This window comes from Mya arenaria, chromosome 16 (genome assembly GCF_026914265.1).
Source record: "Mya arenaria isolate MELC-2E11 chromosome 16, ASM2691426v1".
Classification (NCBI taxonomy): Eukaryota; Metazoa; Mollusca; class Bivalvia; order Myida; family Myidae; genus Mya; species Mya arenaria.
Genome location: NC_069137.1, coordinates 757,204 through 772,811, shown reverse-complemented (window position 1 = coordinate 772,811; position 15,608 = coordinate 757,204). Strand labels below are relative to the sequence as shown.

At 33.6% G+C, this 15,608-nt stretch overlaps 1 protein-coding gene across 4 annotated transcripts; it reads right to left on the bottom strand.

Moving 5' to 3' along the window:
• Positions 1-140: 140 nt before the first annotated feature.
• On the bottom strand, positions 141-3,376 carry LOC128221110 (zinc finger protein 726-like). Of its 4 annotated transcripts, XM_052929565.1 has the most exons (3): positions 3,242-3,376; positions 2,951-3,031; positions 141-2,687 (listed from the first exon to the last, which is right to left on the bottom strand). In XM_052929565.1, the coding sequence occupies exon 3, from the start codon at positions 2,257-2,259 to the stop codon at positions 1,057-1,059; it is 1,203 nt and encodes a 400-aa protein (XP_052785525.1). In that variant the 5' UTR covers positions 2,260-2,687; positions 2,951-3,031; positions 3,242-3,376; the 3' UTR covers positions 141-1,056. The 4 variants fall into 4 exon arrangements, with proteins under 4 accessions (XP_052785525.1, XP_052785524.1, XP_052785523.1 ...); XM_052929564.1 differs by having other exon boundaries at positions 2,951-3,376; XM_052929563.1 differs by lacking the exon at positions 2,951-3,031 and having other exon boundaries at positions 3,212-3,376.
• Positions 3,377-15,608: the final 12,232 nt, after the last annotated feature.

Genomic DNA, 15,608 nt, shown 5'->3' with positions numbered 1-15,608 from the left:
CCAAGTTTTGACCTCAAACTTCATATATACATATGTTGTATTGCTAAGTACAGTGAATAGGAACTATAACTCTGCCATGGATATTTAGAGAGTTATTGCAATTTGGTCTTTTCTAAAGCAGAACACAAAACAATTTCAAGTTATGCAAAATCTTTTTATCTTGATAAAAACAATAACAAATATAACAAGTAATTACAATTCACTAAGTTGAGAGAATAAAAAAGATATACATATACTGCATGGTATTTTCAAAAAGATAAACGCTTAAAGATATTGTAAAGAAAATAACAAATAAGTTTAGGGCTATTCCATTTAAACATATATCCCCCGGGGGGAAGGCACTTTTAAATAATGCCAACCCCCTACAGAAGCAAATTTACACTTAAATTAGGGAAAAAAGGCACCCAACCATATACTATTTAAATAATTGCCTCCCCCCCGGAGGTTATATGTTTTACTGGAATAGCCCTAATCAAGTGTACTACATGTATATATATATATATATATATATATATACATGTAAATTAATCCAATGCTTGTACTAGCAAATGCCCCGATAAATGCGCTAACAGTATACATGTGAAGTAGGTACATTGTGTATACAAACTTACATATAAGTTTAAATGGTCCTGGCATAACTCTATTAATTATATCATTATAATAATATATATATATAAACTCATTCCTTTGGAAAAGGAGGTAAATTAAAATTAGCCCCAGCTTACACCGTTTTTGACCGAATTTAACAGTGACATCATTGTCAATAGAAATTTCATTAAAATAGTGAAAGCAAGTCGTTTTAAAAAACCCAATAATTTTAGTTGTTTTTTCGCAAAAAAACTATAAATAATTGTTGTTTTATATCCTTTTTAGGCATTTCACAAAAATAAAAACATAAGATTTCAAAGTAACTAAGATAAAAATAAGTTTCACCTTGTGAAAACTAAAATGTTTTGATCTTGGATAGTGAAATATAGCCTTTCTTCGTCACTTGGTGAAATACATTGCAATCTTTCCCTGGAACAAACAATTATCATCTATATATGTATGTACATATCACATTTTTTCAGGTTTCCTTTCTGGGTGTGCTTTCATATGTTTTGCTAAACTATATTTACGCATATAGCCAAAGCCACATAGTTCACATATAAATGGTTGTTCACCAGTATGACTAACAGCGTGCCGCTTCAAATTGCTATTCCGTGAAAAGGTAGCACTACATGTCTCACACTTATATGGTTTTTCACCCGTGTGTGTTCGTTTATGATCTTTTAAAGCACTACTTTGCGTAAAAGCAGCTCCACAAGTTTCACATTTGTATGGTTTGTCTCCTGTGTGAATCTGCAAGTGGGTCTTTAAACTATAACTATATGGAAATGCAGCTCCACAAATTTCGCATTTGTATGGTTTCTCTCCAGTGTGGCTGCGCATGTGACTATGTAAATGACCTTTATGTGAAAAGGCCACACCACAAACCTCACATTTGTGTGGTTTAACAACACCTCCTGTATGAATTTTCATGTGGTTCTGTAGGGAATTTTTGTGAGCAAATGCAGCACCACATTCTGTACACTTGTTCTCTCCGGTGTGTATTCTTACATGGTCTTGTAAGGCACCTTTTCGTGGATAAGCTGCGTCACAAAAGGGGCACTTGAATGGCTTCTCTCCCGTGTGAATTCGCATGTGGTCTTGTAATGCATATTTACGCGCAAATGCAGCGTCACAGAATGGGCAACTGTACGGTTTCCCTTCTGTGTGCATTTTCATGTGTGTTTGTAGAGAACTTTTTTGTGAAAAGACAGCACCGCATTTCTCACATTTATATGGTTTAGTTGAACATATAGAAGAAGCAACACGTATCTGCCAATTAACTGTCTTGCCTGTTAAGTTACTCCTATATGGACTCCCCAAAGAATCCTTATGAGGCATTATGGCACTGCTTGTCTTAAATGTAAATGGTTTCTCTTTATTGTGTAAACGCATGTGAGTATTAAAGTTACCCTTTTGTGAGAAGACAGCATAACATATCCCACACTTAAATGGCTTCTCTCCTGTATGAATTCGCACATGTGTTTGTAAAGTACCTTTTTGCGAAAAGGCAACACCACAAGACTCACACTTATATGGCTTCTCTCCCGTGTGAATTCGCCTATGGACTTGTAGAACACCTTTTAGGGAAAAGTTAGCGCCACATTTTCTACACTTGAATGCCTTCTTTGCAGAGCTCATACTTGGATACTGATATTCACGAGTTTCCATTCTATTAAATATATTTCAACCACAAAACTCTACAGATGCACGGATAAACCATTCTCTTGACCTTCCATGAAATGAACTTCTTTATATCATTACACATGTATAAAATGATGCTTCAACAGCCATGTGCAAAAAGCCAAATCACATGCCTCACACAATAATCCAAATTAGACTTTGGGTGAACAAGACGGAATTCAGACACTTGTGCTTGGCATCAACATTTTAACAAGCCCTGCTATATAAAATCCAGAACTTGAGTATGCCTGGAAAGCATTTTACCAGTGAAGGGCTTGCGGGCTTGTGCTAATTTTGACCACTACCCACATCTGTAAATTGGAGCCTCTTCGTGTCACTCCATACATGTACATGTACATCTTGCAATGAAGTCTCCGTGACTAAATCACAATCTCTGTCTTGGTCAAGGTTATAATCTGTAAAAGATCATAGACAATACTTATTACACTCACAAAACGTAAGACATTTATATAATAATTCAGTATGCATGCAGGTAAATATTGGAGAATATTTGAACTACTGCATAAAAGGAAATATAAGATATTTTTCCCAAGTTTCAGAAAAATACCAAAAAAAAACAAAAACGGCAGGAGTGCCTCCCTCTGACTTGGGGGAAGAGTGTAGTGTGTTTGGGTTATAACCAGCCGCCTGGTTAGCTGAGTTGGTTAAAGCCCCGTACTAGTGTTCCGGTGGTCGTGGGTTTGAGCCCCACACCGGGTGCACTTTTCCTCCCAGGTTTACTTTATCCCTCACTGATTTCCTAAAAATATTTGCATTCAGAAGTCTTAGACACACAGATTTATGAGAGCTACTTCCTTAAATATGAAACTTTTACTACTATCATTTATCATTGCCTAAATCGACTTTGACACTAATTAAAGGCGATTATTTCAATATCCGAATTAATGTTACATCCGGAATATAATATATATATATATACCAGTACATAGTGATGCGAGTGTTTGCCTACCAATCTATTATAAAGCATGTTTGTCGTCTAAACATTCAAAGAATTCACATCAATTCCAAAGAAGTAGCAGATTGGCTGCAAAAAAGTAATTAAAAACAAATTTTAGTGCAAATTTGGCCAGAGAGATACAGACAACAGTTTGTATGATATAGCAGCACACAACATTAATATATTTAATCTGTGTGCTGCATTGTGAAACCTTGGCATGTACAGAAACATAAGAAGAATTCAGAATTATTATTAAGGCAAATTAATTTCCTACATACTTACATTTATATTTTAAATGCACACAATTGTCTGGTATTATCTGGTGTTTTGAATGTAGATAATTGGTGCGTGTAAAGTTTGTGAGACAAATTTCAGGGTCGATATAAAACGCTGTCAATTGCGCAGTCTGCGTTATGCGTTAAGGGAGCGGCGCGACCAAGATTGATATATAGTGAAAACGCAGCTTTTGTAAAATTAGACTACTGCTTAAGTAATTATATAGTGATTTTTTTGTACTTCATACATTATAAAATATATTGGTAAAGAACCATACTCAGAAATGTGTATTGCCAACTAAACTTGTTTGTTGTGGAAAAATTACATACTGTATCAGCTTGTTTCTTAAGAAAATAATAAAGTTTTTTTTCTTCTTTTAATTTGTAATAATTTGCATGCGTGTTTGCGTTACAAACTTCTATCTAAGGAGACATTCGGATATTTCCACCGAACGTAAATGCAGGCCGATACATGCCTATCTTTCCACGATACATTTAAGTTTCTACATTATTCAATACACAATCAGTGTACCCGATTGAACATTAACAAAACGCATGGCAAGTATTATTAGTTTTTTTTTTCCTTTTTTATTTGACGTATATTTATAATGTGTTTTTGATAGAAATTAAAAACTGTAAAGCGAAAGAGAAAATTTTGATGTCGATAAGTATTGTTTGAATCCTTGTGAGAAAATTATTTTGTTGCACATGAATAAAACTTATAAAATCTAGAACAAATAACAAAACATGTCACTAAACTGAACATTCTTTACATCTTTATACAAAACTTTTCATAATGTTCAGACACGTCATCCATGCAATGATTTTCAGATAACTTACACAACTTTTTATCCCCCGCCGAACCGAAGGTCTCGGGAGGGGGATGTTGTTTTGGCGCTGTCCATCCGTCATTCCGTACTTCCATCCTTCCGTCCGTCCGTCCGGTACCATATCTTGGTAAGTATTGATCGGAAAATGGTCAAACTTGGCCAGAATGTTCCCCTTTATCAAATCTCGACCAAAAGTGGGTCACATGAGGTCAAAAACTAGGTCGCTAGGTCAAATCTTACAAAAAATCTTTGGAACATACTAGAGACATTATACATGGTCAAATATTCATGAAACTTAATCAGAATGTTCCCTTGATGAACTCTTGGTTGTAAATAAAACTGGGTCACATATGATTAAACAATAGGTCACTAGGTCAAATCTTAGAAAAATCTTGTCTGGAACCAGATCATGGTAATGATTGGTCAAGTTATGTTCAAAATTGGTCATGGTGTACCCCTTGATGAAATATGGACCATTTAAAAAAGTGGGTCACATGGGGTCAAAAACTAGGTCAGTAGGTCAAATTTTAGAAAAATCTTTGGAACATACTAGAGGCTTTATACATGGTCAAATATTCTTTAAACTTAATCAAAATGTTTTCCTATGTCAATTCTTAGGTTTTTTGTCAGGAATGGAAATGATTGGTCTGATTATGTTCAAACTGGGTTATTATGTACCCCTTGATTTAATATGGAACGCTTGTAAAAGTGGGGCACATGGGGTAAAAAACTAGGTCAAATCTTAGAAAATCTTTGAAACACATTTAAGGCAATATATATGTATGGTCTAATATTAATGAAACTTGATCAGAATGTTTTCCTCGATGAACTCTTTGATATGTTTAAAACTGGGTCTCATGTGATAATAAATTAGAAAACTGGATCACATGTGGTAAAAAATTAGGTCACTAGGTCAAATCTTATAAAAATCTCGTCCGAAACCATTTCATGGTAGTGATTGGTTGGATTATGTTCATACATGTATGACTGAACACATGATAATAAATATATATATTTTATGATGATTTATGGTCTAATATTAATGAAACTTGATCAGAATGTTTTCCTCGATGAACTCTTTGATATGTTTAAAACTGGGTCTCATGTGATAATAAATTAGAAAACTGGATCGTGATTTTATTTTTTTTGTAATGATTTTGAAAAAAAGGGTTTTAAAACATTACGTAGGCTAATACAACGTTGAAATAACGTTGTTCAATCACTTAAAATGTTGATAATTGCAAATCATTATAAGATGCTTGCCTTTAATTATTTATTACATTGCTCATAATTTGAATGATACTTAGTGCAAAATTAACAACGGTATACATACAAAAACATATATCATGCCATAACCTTCACACAGCGTTATACTTACGTTATGTGTTCGCTGGGATAATTCAAAGTTTTCGTAATACATTTATACACGATTCATTGGCTTAATGTCAAAGTTTTGGACTACGCAGTACATGTTCTAAATAAGTGATAAATTCCAGTTTTGCTCAAACATCGATTTTTTTTCAACATATGAGATGTGAACAATTACCATAAATAGACATGGTATAACTTGACAACGCATATTTAAGGTTTGTAAACACAACTTCATTATAGAATTAATATTATAATCTTTGTAAAAAACAAAAAACACACAACAACATTCATTATGCAAGAGTCATGGGAACTTACTGTTCCAAAATGGCAAACCCATAACGTACGTGACTTGTTACCGTACTGGCATCCTTGAGGCATCTTGCAAGAATGGCGGGTTCATCTTACCCTGTTTCGACAAAGATTTTGCCATCGCACGTCTAGGTTACGAATGAATGTTAGTCTCCTTTTAGCGTTCTGCGGTCATATGATAGTTCACATCGTGCTCATGTGAGATTTTCGGTACGATTGGAGCTGTTGATATTCCCTTCACCAATAATGGAACCAAAGTCCTTAATGCAACCTAATTTCTGTATGTCCAGATAAAAAAGGACGCATGACTGTGCCTGCCTAAGTAGTTGATTGGGTGGAATTTGTGTATGTAAAAAGACTGGACCCTGAATAAACACATGAGTCAATAGCAGTTTCTTAAAAACCGTTGTCTTACGGCCTGGAGTAAGTTTCAAATTATCAGTTTCTCTCTGTGCCTGGGTTTTCGGGGACATACATATAAACATAACTTGTGTAAAAACAATTTTGGACTAGAGAATTATGTAATAGCTACTCCTCAAAAAATTGTTAAAGTTTATGGTTAAGTTTCGAACTAGAAATCATCATCTTCCAATCGAGACCGGCAGCTGGGCTGGACTTGGTGAACTTTTACGGAAGTGTCCGTTGTGCCAAGTTAACAGTAGTATTGGATCCGAGTACCATCTATTTAAATCTTTTAACAATAGCAGAAAGCGAATCATCGACTTGAAAATCTATGTAAATCCAAATATATATTATTGATTTTAAATCTTAAATATGTTTAGGTAGCAATACACTGTGCAAATATAGAAAGTTATGCCATTTTGTAAAAGAAATAAATTACGTTTTAACGCTGTCAATACATAAATACTTAGATGCGAACAGCAATAGGAGTGTCTTTAATCATTACATTATTAATATCACTCATGTTCGTTTGAATACAATACAATACACTGTGCAAAAATATAGAAAGTTATGCCAGTTTGTAAAAGAAATTAATTACGTTTTAACGCTGTCAATACATATATACTTACATGCGAACAGCAATAGGAGTGTCTTTAATCTTTAAGTTATTAATATCACACATATTTGTTTAAAACATTATGTTAAACATATGACTCTCCGATTATCTTTTGCTTTGTGCATGTGTGTATTGCGTGTTCTTTTCTTTTAAAATTGCTTTGCTTTTTACACGGTGGAGAACCCACGTGACTTATTAGGTAAAGTGCACGGCAACAAATGTCAACAAGTCGGCTAACATGAAGTAAAGCGATACCATGTTCTACCATCATGTCATTATAACATAATAAATCGTTTACAAAATGCTCACATTATTTAACTCATTTGCAATTGATTGTTTATATAAATATATTCTATCAATAGTCCAAGCTAATGTTTCAGTCGCATTTGAAATATCATCTTTTGCACTTTCGAAAGCACAACGAACATTTATGTGTATAGGTGCATGACTGGAATATGTATTCATATCGTGAACAATATACAATTAGAAAATAAACTAAACAAAAAAAGCAGATACAATTAACTGCATTCTCGATCACACTTCTGTCAGTATTCCACATCAATGTTCATAGACCAATATTTACATCATCATCAATTCTGCCATTGGTAAATCGTAAATCTATACTTTTACATATATCCAGTAATTTATTACGCAATGAATTCACTACATTATCTGCACTATGTCTGCAAATATGTTAATATCATCGATTTCACTATCTACAGACAGCAAAAAGTTATCAAATACTTGTACAAAATCTTTCAGTCATTTAGTTTCGATATTCGGGCATTAAGATCGCTCATTATGCAAACATTAATATATTCACTATATAATCGAAGGTAGTTTTCTAGTTTTTCATGTAAACCAATACTATATGTTTTAAAATATACAAATTATCTATCTTATCCATATAATTCCATTTGCATTACGTTCTGAAATAATAATTCCCTTAATAAAGCTTGAACGTATAAAAAGACATATTCCAACATGACCCCTTCAATTTGTTTTTGTCACTTATTTTGTTAACACGGTTACCATTCACGTACAAGTATTTCCATACACACACTATTGTCATATAATATTAATAATAATAATAATAATAATAATAATAATAATAATTATAATAATAATAATTATAATAAATTTATTTTATGAAGATAACACATTAAGTTACATAAGTATCTTCTTGATAATGTGGTCTTCAATGGATTCTACAAACGTAATAGTATATTCAAAATTATAAAAGACAAGAATAAATCGCATTTAAACAAACAATTTTAACAGACAGTCATTCACTAAAGTCATTGTTTTGTCATAAGGTGTTTTTTGAATTGTGTTTTAAATGCAAATGATGATGATGATTCGCGAATAAAATGCGGTATTGAATTCCATACAGATTCAGCAAAATAAGTAAATGACTTCGTACTATAGTTAGTCTTATAGCAGAGGGAACTTGAATCATTATGGGTGGTAGACCGCAATGTGTAATTCGTGTTATTGGAATGAATTGGTATTCAGGAATGAGAATGCAAAAACTTATAGATAACATTGAATTAACATCTATTGTCAAACGATAACCAGCCTAATTCTTTGAACAATGGACTGAATGACGTTTTAACAGGTTTTCTTAGAATTCTTAGAATTAAATATCGGAATCTAAATTATACTATGGAAATCTAAAATATCTTATTTTGTATGGTAAAAAAAACAACACATACAAGCACAAATGAAGAGAATATGTAGTTTGTTTAATATTACATTAGACAATACGTCTATCAGTATACACATTATAATAGGTAGATTGTAATACAAATAGGTCGTAATTCGCAAGACAGGATGTATTAACAGCGAAAAGAGGATATGTTTTCTACTCACAATACATATGAAAAGCTTTTCGTTATTCGAACGCTTTATACACATACATAGCCAAATTTCTGTTAACAACAGTTTTTTAGAGGTCATCGACTCAATAACCTTAAACATATTTTTAAAGTGATATGTTTTATAAACATATTTCGTATTTCGGCATACAATTGACATTCAAGTAAAAATTGACATTCGTCTTCAAGGGTGTTACAAAATAGACGTTTTCTTTCGTTGTAAGGAGTTGCCGTTGGCTACTGCCATCTGCCGATTTCGATACTCAACATATGACTTGACATTATAAACATACACAATGCATACCTATATTTTTTATATTTACATTACACGAATACGGTTGTAATTCCAAAAACGATACATGTACATAAGTTCTGGCTCTACTAGAATCCTTGAGCTCAGACTGCCAACTTTGTATAAAACTATCAGTCACTTTTATTTAAAACATACATAGGAACATAGTATCGTAGGCTCGAGCTCCTTGTTGGCTGGGGAAGGGGGGGGGCACGGGCCCTATGTGCCCCCGGTAGATCCGCCACTGGTTTAAAGTGTAATCAAAATGGGAACAACACTGTAGCCATGACGTGCAGATGTAGATCAGAAGGGCCGGTATTTAATATTGATCTTATCCTTGTCTTCAGACACGCCTCAGTGATTCCACTCAGCCTATTGGTCAGCTTAATATATAGACCAATCAAAACACTTGCTTCTTGAATACAGCCCAGGTCTGCCGACAAATGGGTTGTATTCCACTAGTTTAGGTTTAACCTTCCCGGATGGCATAATGAGTGCGCATTTAAGCTTTCTGTGTGTAGCATTACAATACCAAGGCGAAGGCCTTAAGTGAATTAAATATTAACCTTAAGGCACTAGACTGTTTTGAAATTATGAACCAAATTATATAGCATATATTTGTATTATTTACAACCGCTATCAACCTCCTTTCAACGATATAATAACTGCTTCGGTGCCCACGGTTGTGTAGAATTTACGAACTATTTTGATTCTTGTTGCTTATAAAGGTCTGCCCGCGCCCTATAATGGCTGCAAAATGGCTTGACCCCCAAGTGTGATTTACATGAAAAATGAATCCAAAGAGGGAGTTTTGCCCCAAACGGTGGAGTAATTTTGTACCCATAAAAACAATTTTGTGTATTGAAGTCAATGGAGGCTACTCCAGCGAAACAAGTCAGAAGTTACGGAATTCACTTTATTGAGCAAATTAAGAAGATAACGTTTTATATCTCAGAAAAATAATCAAAATAATCAAAATGCTAATACGAAAAAAAATAAAAATGCCACAGCACACGGTACTTATATTACGTGTTTAAACAAATCGACATTTCATAAAGACGTAACGCGGTCATTTTTACAAAATTGAATGTTTGTACTATATTTTGACGATCATTATATGCAGAACTGAGGGAAGTTCGTGAGTCAATCGCTATTACTATCGATGACGCGAATTTGCCTTCTTTTTTGTATAGGCGAGCACCTGATGTATTTGATTATGTTACAATATATGATCAGTTTATGCACTTCTTATTCATTTAGAAATTAACTCAGGTCATCTACATGTACCTGACTTAGAATACTACTCATTGGCTGATACATTGACAACGCTAAACCTGACGCGAATGTGTATCGAATGAGCGTAGAGGGCGGAACTTTAATCACCCGTGAAAGGTGAAATTTTTAATGATTAAGTCTAGTACTTAATGGTTGCCTATCTGCAATTTCTTTGGCTTCAAATGTAGGTTGTATTCTAACATACCCTTTAAATACTACCGACATGTTCAGCCAATGAAATTGCAGAAAGGCAATTATTAAGTTATAGGCTTAACCATTAAGAATTTCAACTTTCGCGGGTATTTACATTCGGAGCTCCTCGGCCATTTTTATCGGAAACTACATCGGATGTATGCCGGTACATCAGTAGAAGTAGTCAGTAAAATATTGAATTATATCATTAATTAAATGTAGTAGTTAAGCTTATATTTGTTGATCTAAGTTTAATTTGATTGCGGGTGAAGTGTATTATTGCAAACATAATTAAGTTTACAAGAGTTAAGTCATTAACTTTAACTGCAATATTAAATAACTACGCGAACTACTTGCAGCGTTCTTAAACATACCAATTCCTGAGTATGTAAACCGTCCAAATACATCCGAGGTTGTTTTCGATAAAAATGGCCGAGGAGTTCCGAATTGGGTGTTTAAAGGTCCGCATACTGCCACTCATCCGACGAACTTTCTGTGTCAGATTTTGTGTCGACAATCAATGAGGTGGTATTCCAAGTCAATTCGGTGACCTGAAGGAAAATCTTAATGATTACGAAGGGCTCGTTCGTTGGTCACACTCCGCCCATTCTTAATCATTATTAATCATAAAGATTGTACTTCATGACCTCTAATTATAACTTAAAGCTGCACTCTCACAGATTGAACGTTTTGACAACTATTTTATTTTTTGTCTTGGAACGAGCCGATTATTTTGCGAAAATGCATTGAAACCAGTTATATAAGACTGCTGACAAAAATTGGATCGCAGTTCTTTATATTTAAGTTAAAAAATTTGGGGGTCGGTTACGTGCAGCCTCACACTTTTACCAACAGTTTTATATATTTTAGATATCTATTCATTTGTGTGCGTGTCGTAAATGCGTTCTGTAATGAGATTTTAACAAACGGTGATTATTTCTTTACTAAATAACATTTCTCATCAAATAAAACTTTCATTAAAACCATTGTATGCTGCTTAGTATCAAACATTTGCCCGACTGTTCAGAGCTTTGTTAAATTTATCCAGACACATTGTAAACATGGGTCATGACTACGCATCAATTGATTAAAGGCCTAGTTTAAGGAATGTTTTGCATGATAATCCCCTGCTGTGCATCTCCTGCTAATTGCACTGGTGTCACAGTAGGGGTCAATTTCCTGTGTATTCGTGTATTGGCTCAGGGCCATTTAGGGTCCATTTCTATAATAAAACCTCCCAAACTGCACAGCAGGATACTCAGATCGGAGATATGATAAAAGGGGTCAAGGCAAGTAGATAAAGATAAAGATCAATACACAGAGGTTGTGTACTGTATACGGATTATTATATATATATATTTTTTTTTTTGGGGGGGGGGGGTGGGGGTGGGTGGGGGGGGGGGTGGCACTTATAGAAGGCTTAAACTAGGCTTTTAAGATCAACCAATACCATAGTACATAAATACTCTTACGACAAGGGAATGGCGCTTGTCCAGTAAGATAACAGAAGCCTGATTTGATACAAGTGTTTTTCAATATATGGGATAGAAACACTTTGCATTGCTTGAGGTCGGAGTCATCGTTATTGATTGAGATCGGAATTATCATTATTGATTGAGATCGGAATTATCACTATTAATTGAGATCGAAATCATCATTATTGATTGAGATCGGAATTATCACTATTAATTGAGATCGAAATCATCATTATTGATTGAGATCGGAATTATCACTATTAATTGAGATCGGAATCATCATTATTAATTGAGATCGGAATTATCATTATTAATTGAGATCGGAATCATCATTATTAATTGAGATCGGAATCATCATTATTAATTGAGATCGGAATCATCATAATTATTCATTAATGCATTTTGATTGTTCGATAGTGAAATATAAGTGTTTACATAATTCGAACATGCAACAACTTTAATAGGTCAATGACACATGCACTACGTAACCTTATTGACAATACACTCAAAACATTTATATTGAAGAGTTTCATTTTGAGCATATACTGAACATTCATAGTCCAGGTATGTTGAACCGTAACTTTCACACATACGAATAATGAACATGAATTCAAGTCTAACACCGCTGGACGAAAGATGATAGGGACTCGCTCATGTTTTGGTGCACAATCTTTGATTTCCCGGTAATGCCTCTGAAAACATTTATATAATAAGTATAATTGTACTCTTTGATACCGAAATTGAAAAAAATATATACACTTAAAGTATATTAAAAAAAATAATTCTGGTTTTATTTGGGTGCGAACCCACCACAGGACAGTCAAGGAAAAAGTAGAAAACTGACAACAAAGCCTCACGCCCACAAGGACTCAAACACAAACTTAAAGCTGCACTCTCACAGATTGAACGTTTTGACAACTTTTTTATTTTTTGTCTTGGAACGAGCCATTTTTTGCAAAAATCCCTGGAAACCAGTTATACAGGACTGCTGACAAAAAATTAGATCGCAGATTTTTATATTTAAGTTAAAAAATTGATGTGTTATGCATTTTTCTGAAACCGTACGGTTTAAGCCATAAAATATTAATTTTCGAACGGAAATATGAACATCTGCGATCTGATCTTTTGTCAGCAATATTTTATCATTGGTTTGCAGATATTTACGCCAAAATTTGCTCTTTCCAAGACAAAAATAAAAAAGTTGTAAAAATGGTAAATCTGTGAGAGTGCAGCTTTAAGGAATAAGGCAAAAAGTAGGGATAGTAGGTCTCTTTACTAATATTTTTGGATGCAAATGAACGACTATTAAAGCTATTCATAAATTGTCATGAACATGTAGTTTAAACTTAACTTTAAGACTTTTATTGAATCGCGTTACCCTGTAAACGTTCGCGAATAGTTTCGTGTTAGCCACTTAACTTTCGCGATAATCATCTATCCATCTAGTTAATATTCGCTTAAACTTATTTGGTAAGATACATATAATAAGACAAGACTAAAAACTGGCTTGAAAGTGCCCAGAAGTGCCACCTGTTACCTTTTTTAGCTGTACAACATTAACAGGTTACCAAATTATGGTTTGCGAATTCCATTTAATAAATATCACAACAATTGGTTAACTAGATACTATTTTGTGTTACCACTTATCTATAAATGCTTTTTGGGGTTTAGCAGAAGCTGGTTATCTTGTTTTGATTTGCGAATTCCACTAAGTTAGTTACATACTAAATGGTTAACTAGATAAGTGATCGAGGTGTTACGACGCTATGATAATTATGTTGATATTTTTCTTCGACACAATAATCAGACAACATTCAACCAAACATTAACCCTGCATCAGTACATTCATTTCGATAGTACATGTGTATTAAAGAATCACTCTTGCTCCCAATTAAGATTTATCACATTTAATACAATTGTTTTAATATATCAAAAAGGATTGATAAATGTCGAAGACATGAAGGATACCGAGTTTAATTTGAATAAAGGGTGCAGAACACACGCTATTTCTACCATATGAGACGAGAGTAGATCACAGTTAATATTTTAGCACTCACCAATCATTTAATATTTTTGCGTTTTCTGCTATTAAATACATGGTTACAATCTTGTTATCAGTAATTGATATTTTCCATAAATGCATTATTTAGTAAGAAGTTATAGGTTTATCACTCAAAATTGATGATTGTTATATATGTGTATGTATTGATTTTGAATAAGAGTGTCACTTTAATAGATTTGCCAAATTCAGTTTGCTGTGTTTCGAGCACTTTACTGGGGAAAGGACAATCAGACGCAGTTCTGTTTATGTCATAAAGATTTTAAATGATAAATGTCAATAATATAAGTGTTCAATTATTTGATTGTATAATCTTTGCAAAATTTATAATTAAAACCAATCTCTTAATCTCTTATCGTGTTAGAATAATTAGTAAATGTGGGCTGGTTATCTCATAATCTCATAATCAAAATCAGTATATAACATCTATAATAACTACTTATAGATTCAAGGTTCATATATATGTATATATTCAACGTGTCAGCACAATTAGTGATTGTGGGCTGGTCATCAATTTTTATTGTAGGTAAAACTAAAATATATAGTAAGTAAGTAAGTAGATTGTTTATTATAGTGACTCTGTGTCCTCTATAGATAGCTGCGGAAAACCAGTTCAAAGTTCGATTAATTGCTTATCAGGTTTAAGATGACTGAGCTCAAGGAAAACTTTGGCACTAAGACAGGGGCGTAGCTTGACGAAAATATATGTGTAGGCCATTTTCTGGGGAGGGGGGTACGAGAGCATGCATCCCCGGGATTTCGTTTAAGCTAGATGGTCGTGGATGCGTTCTAGCGTATAATTCTTTGTTGTAAAAACATTAATGAGAGTAAAACGGCGTCAAAGCGCAGACTACTGGTATGCAAATTTCGACAAATAATATACGTATCATTAATGTCGTTTGAATATGTATTTTAGTGAAAAGAAAAACGATATATCTGAAATACCTGATTTCCGAAATATTTTAAAACCAAGTTTTATTGCAGATTTGGCATTTTTAATTTTTCGTTTTTTTCTTCTGAAAATTGTGTAGGCCGCGCCCCTGTAAGACATTTACATTACGCTGTCCATAAATCTCACGACAGCCTCTGGAATAAGTGCATGTACTACTAATACATAGGTAGATTACTTTTTTCCGGATATGTGTACTTACAAGGAATTTGGTATTCTTAATTTTTAAGTGGGTTTTTGTTAAATATGAATTATTTTTTTCTGTAGTTTGTATAGAATTTGTCTACATCCCTTCGCATATTTCTGGGAGATTTATATACTTGAACTATGCTTGTAAACAAAGGTTAAGAACGGTATATACATGTAGAGATCAATAAACAGATAAACAGAGGTTGTGTGCTGGATTTTTTTGTGTCTTTTTTTGGGGGGGGGGGGAATCACTTATAAAAGGCTTAAA

Excerpts from the sequence above, each read along its gene's own strand:
- LOC128221110 (XM_052929564.1), bottom strand. The coding sequence starts at position 2,259 with ATGGAAACTCGTGAATATCAGTATCCAAGTATGAGCTCTGCAAAGAAG.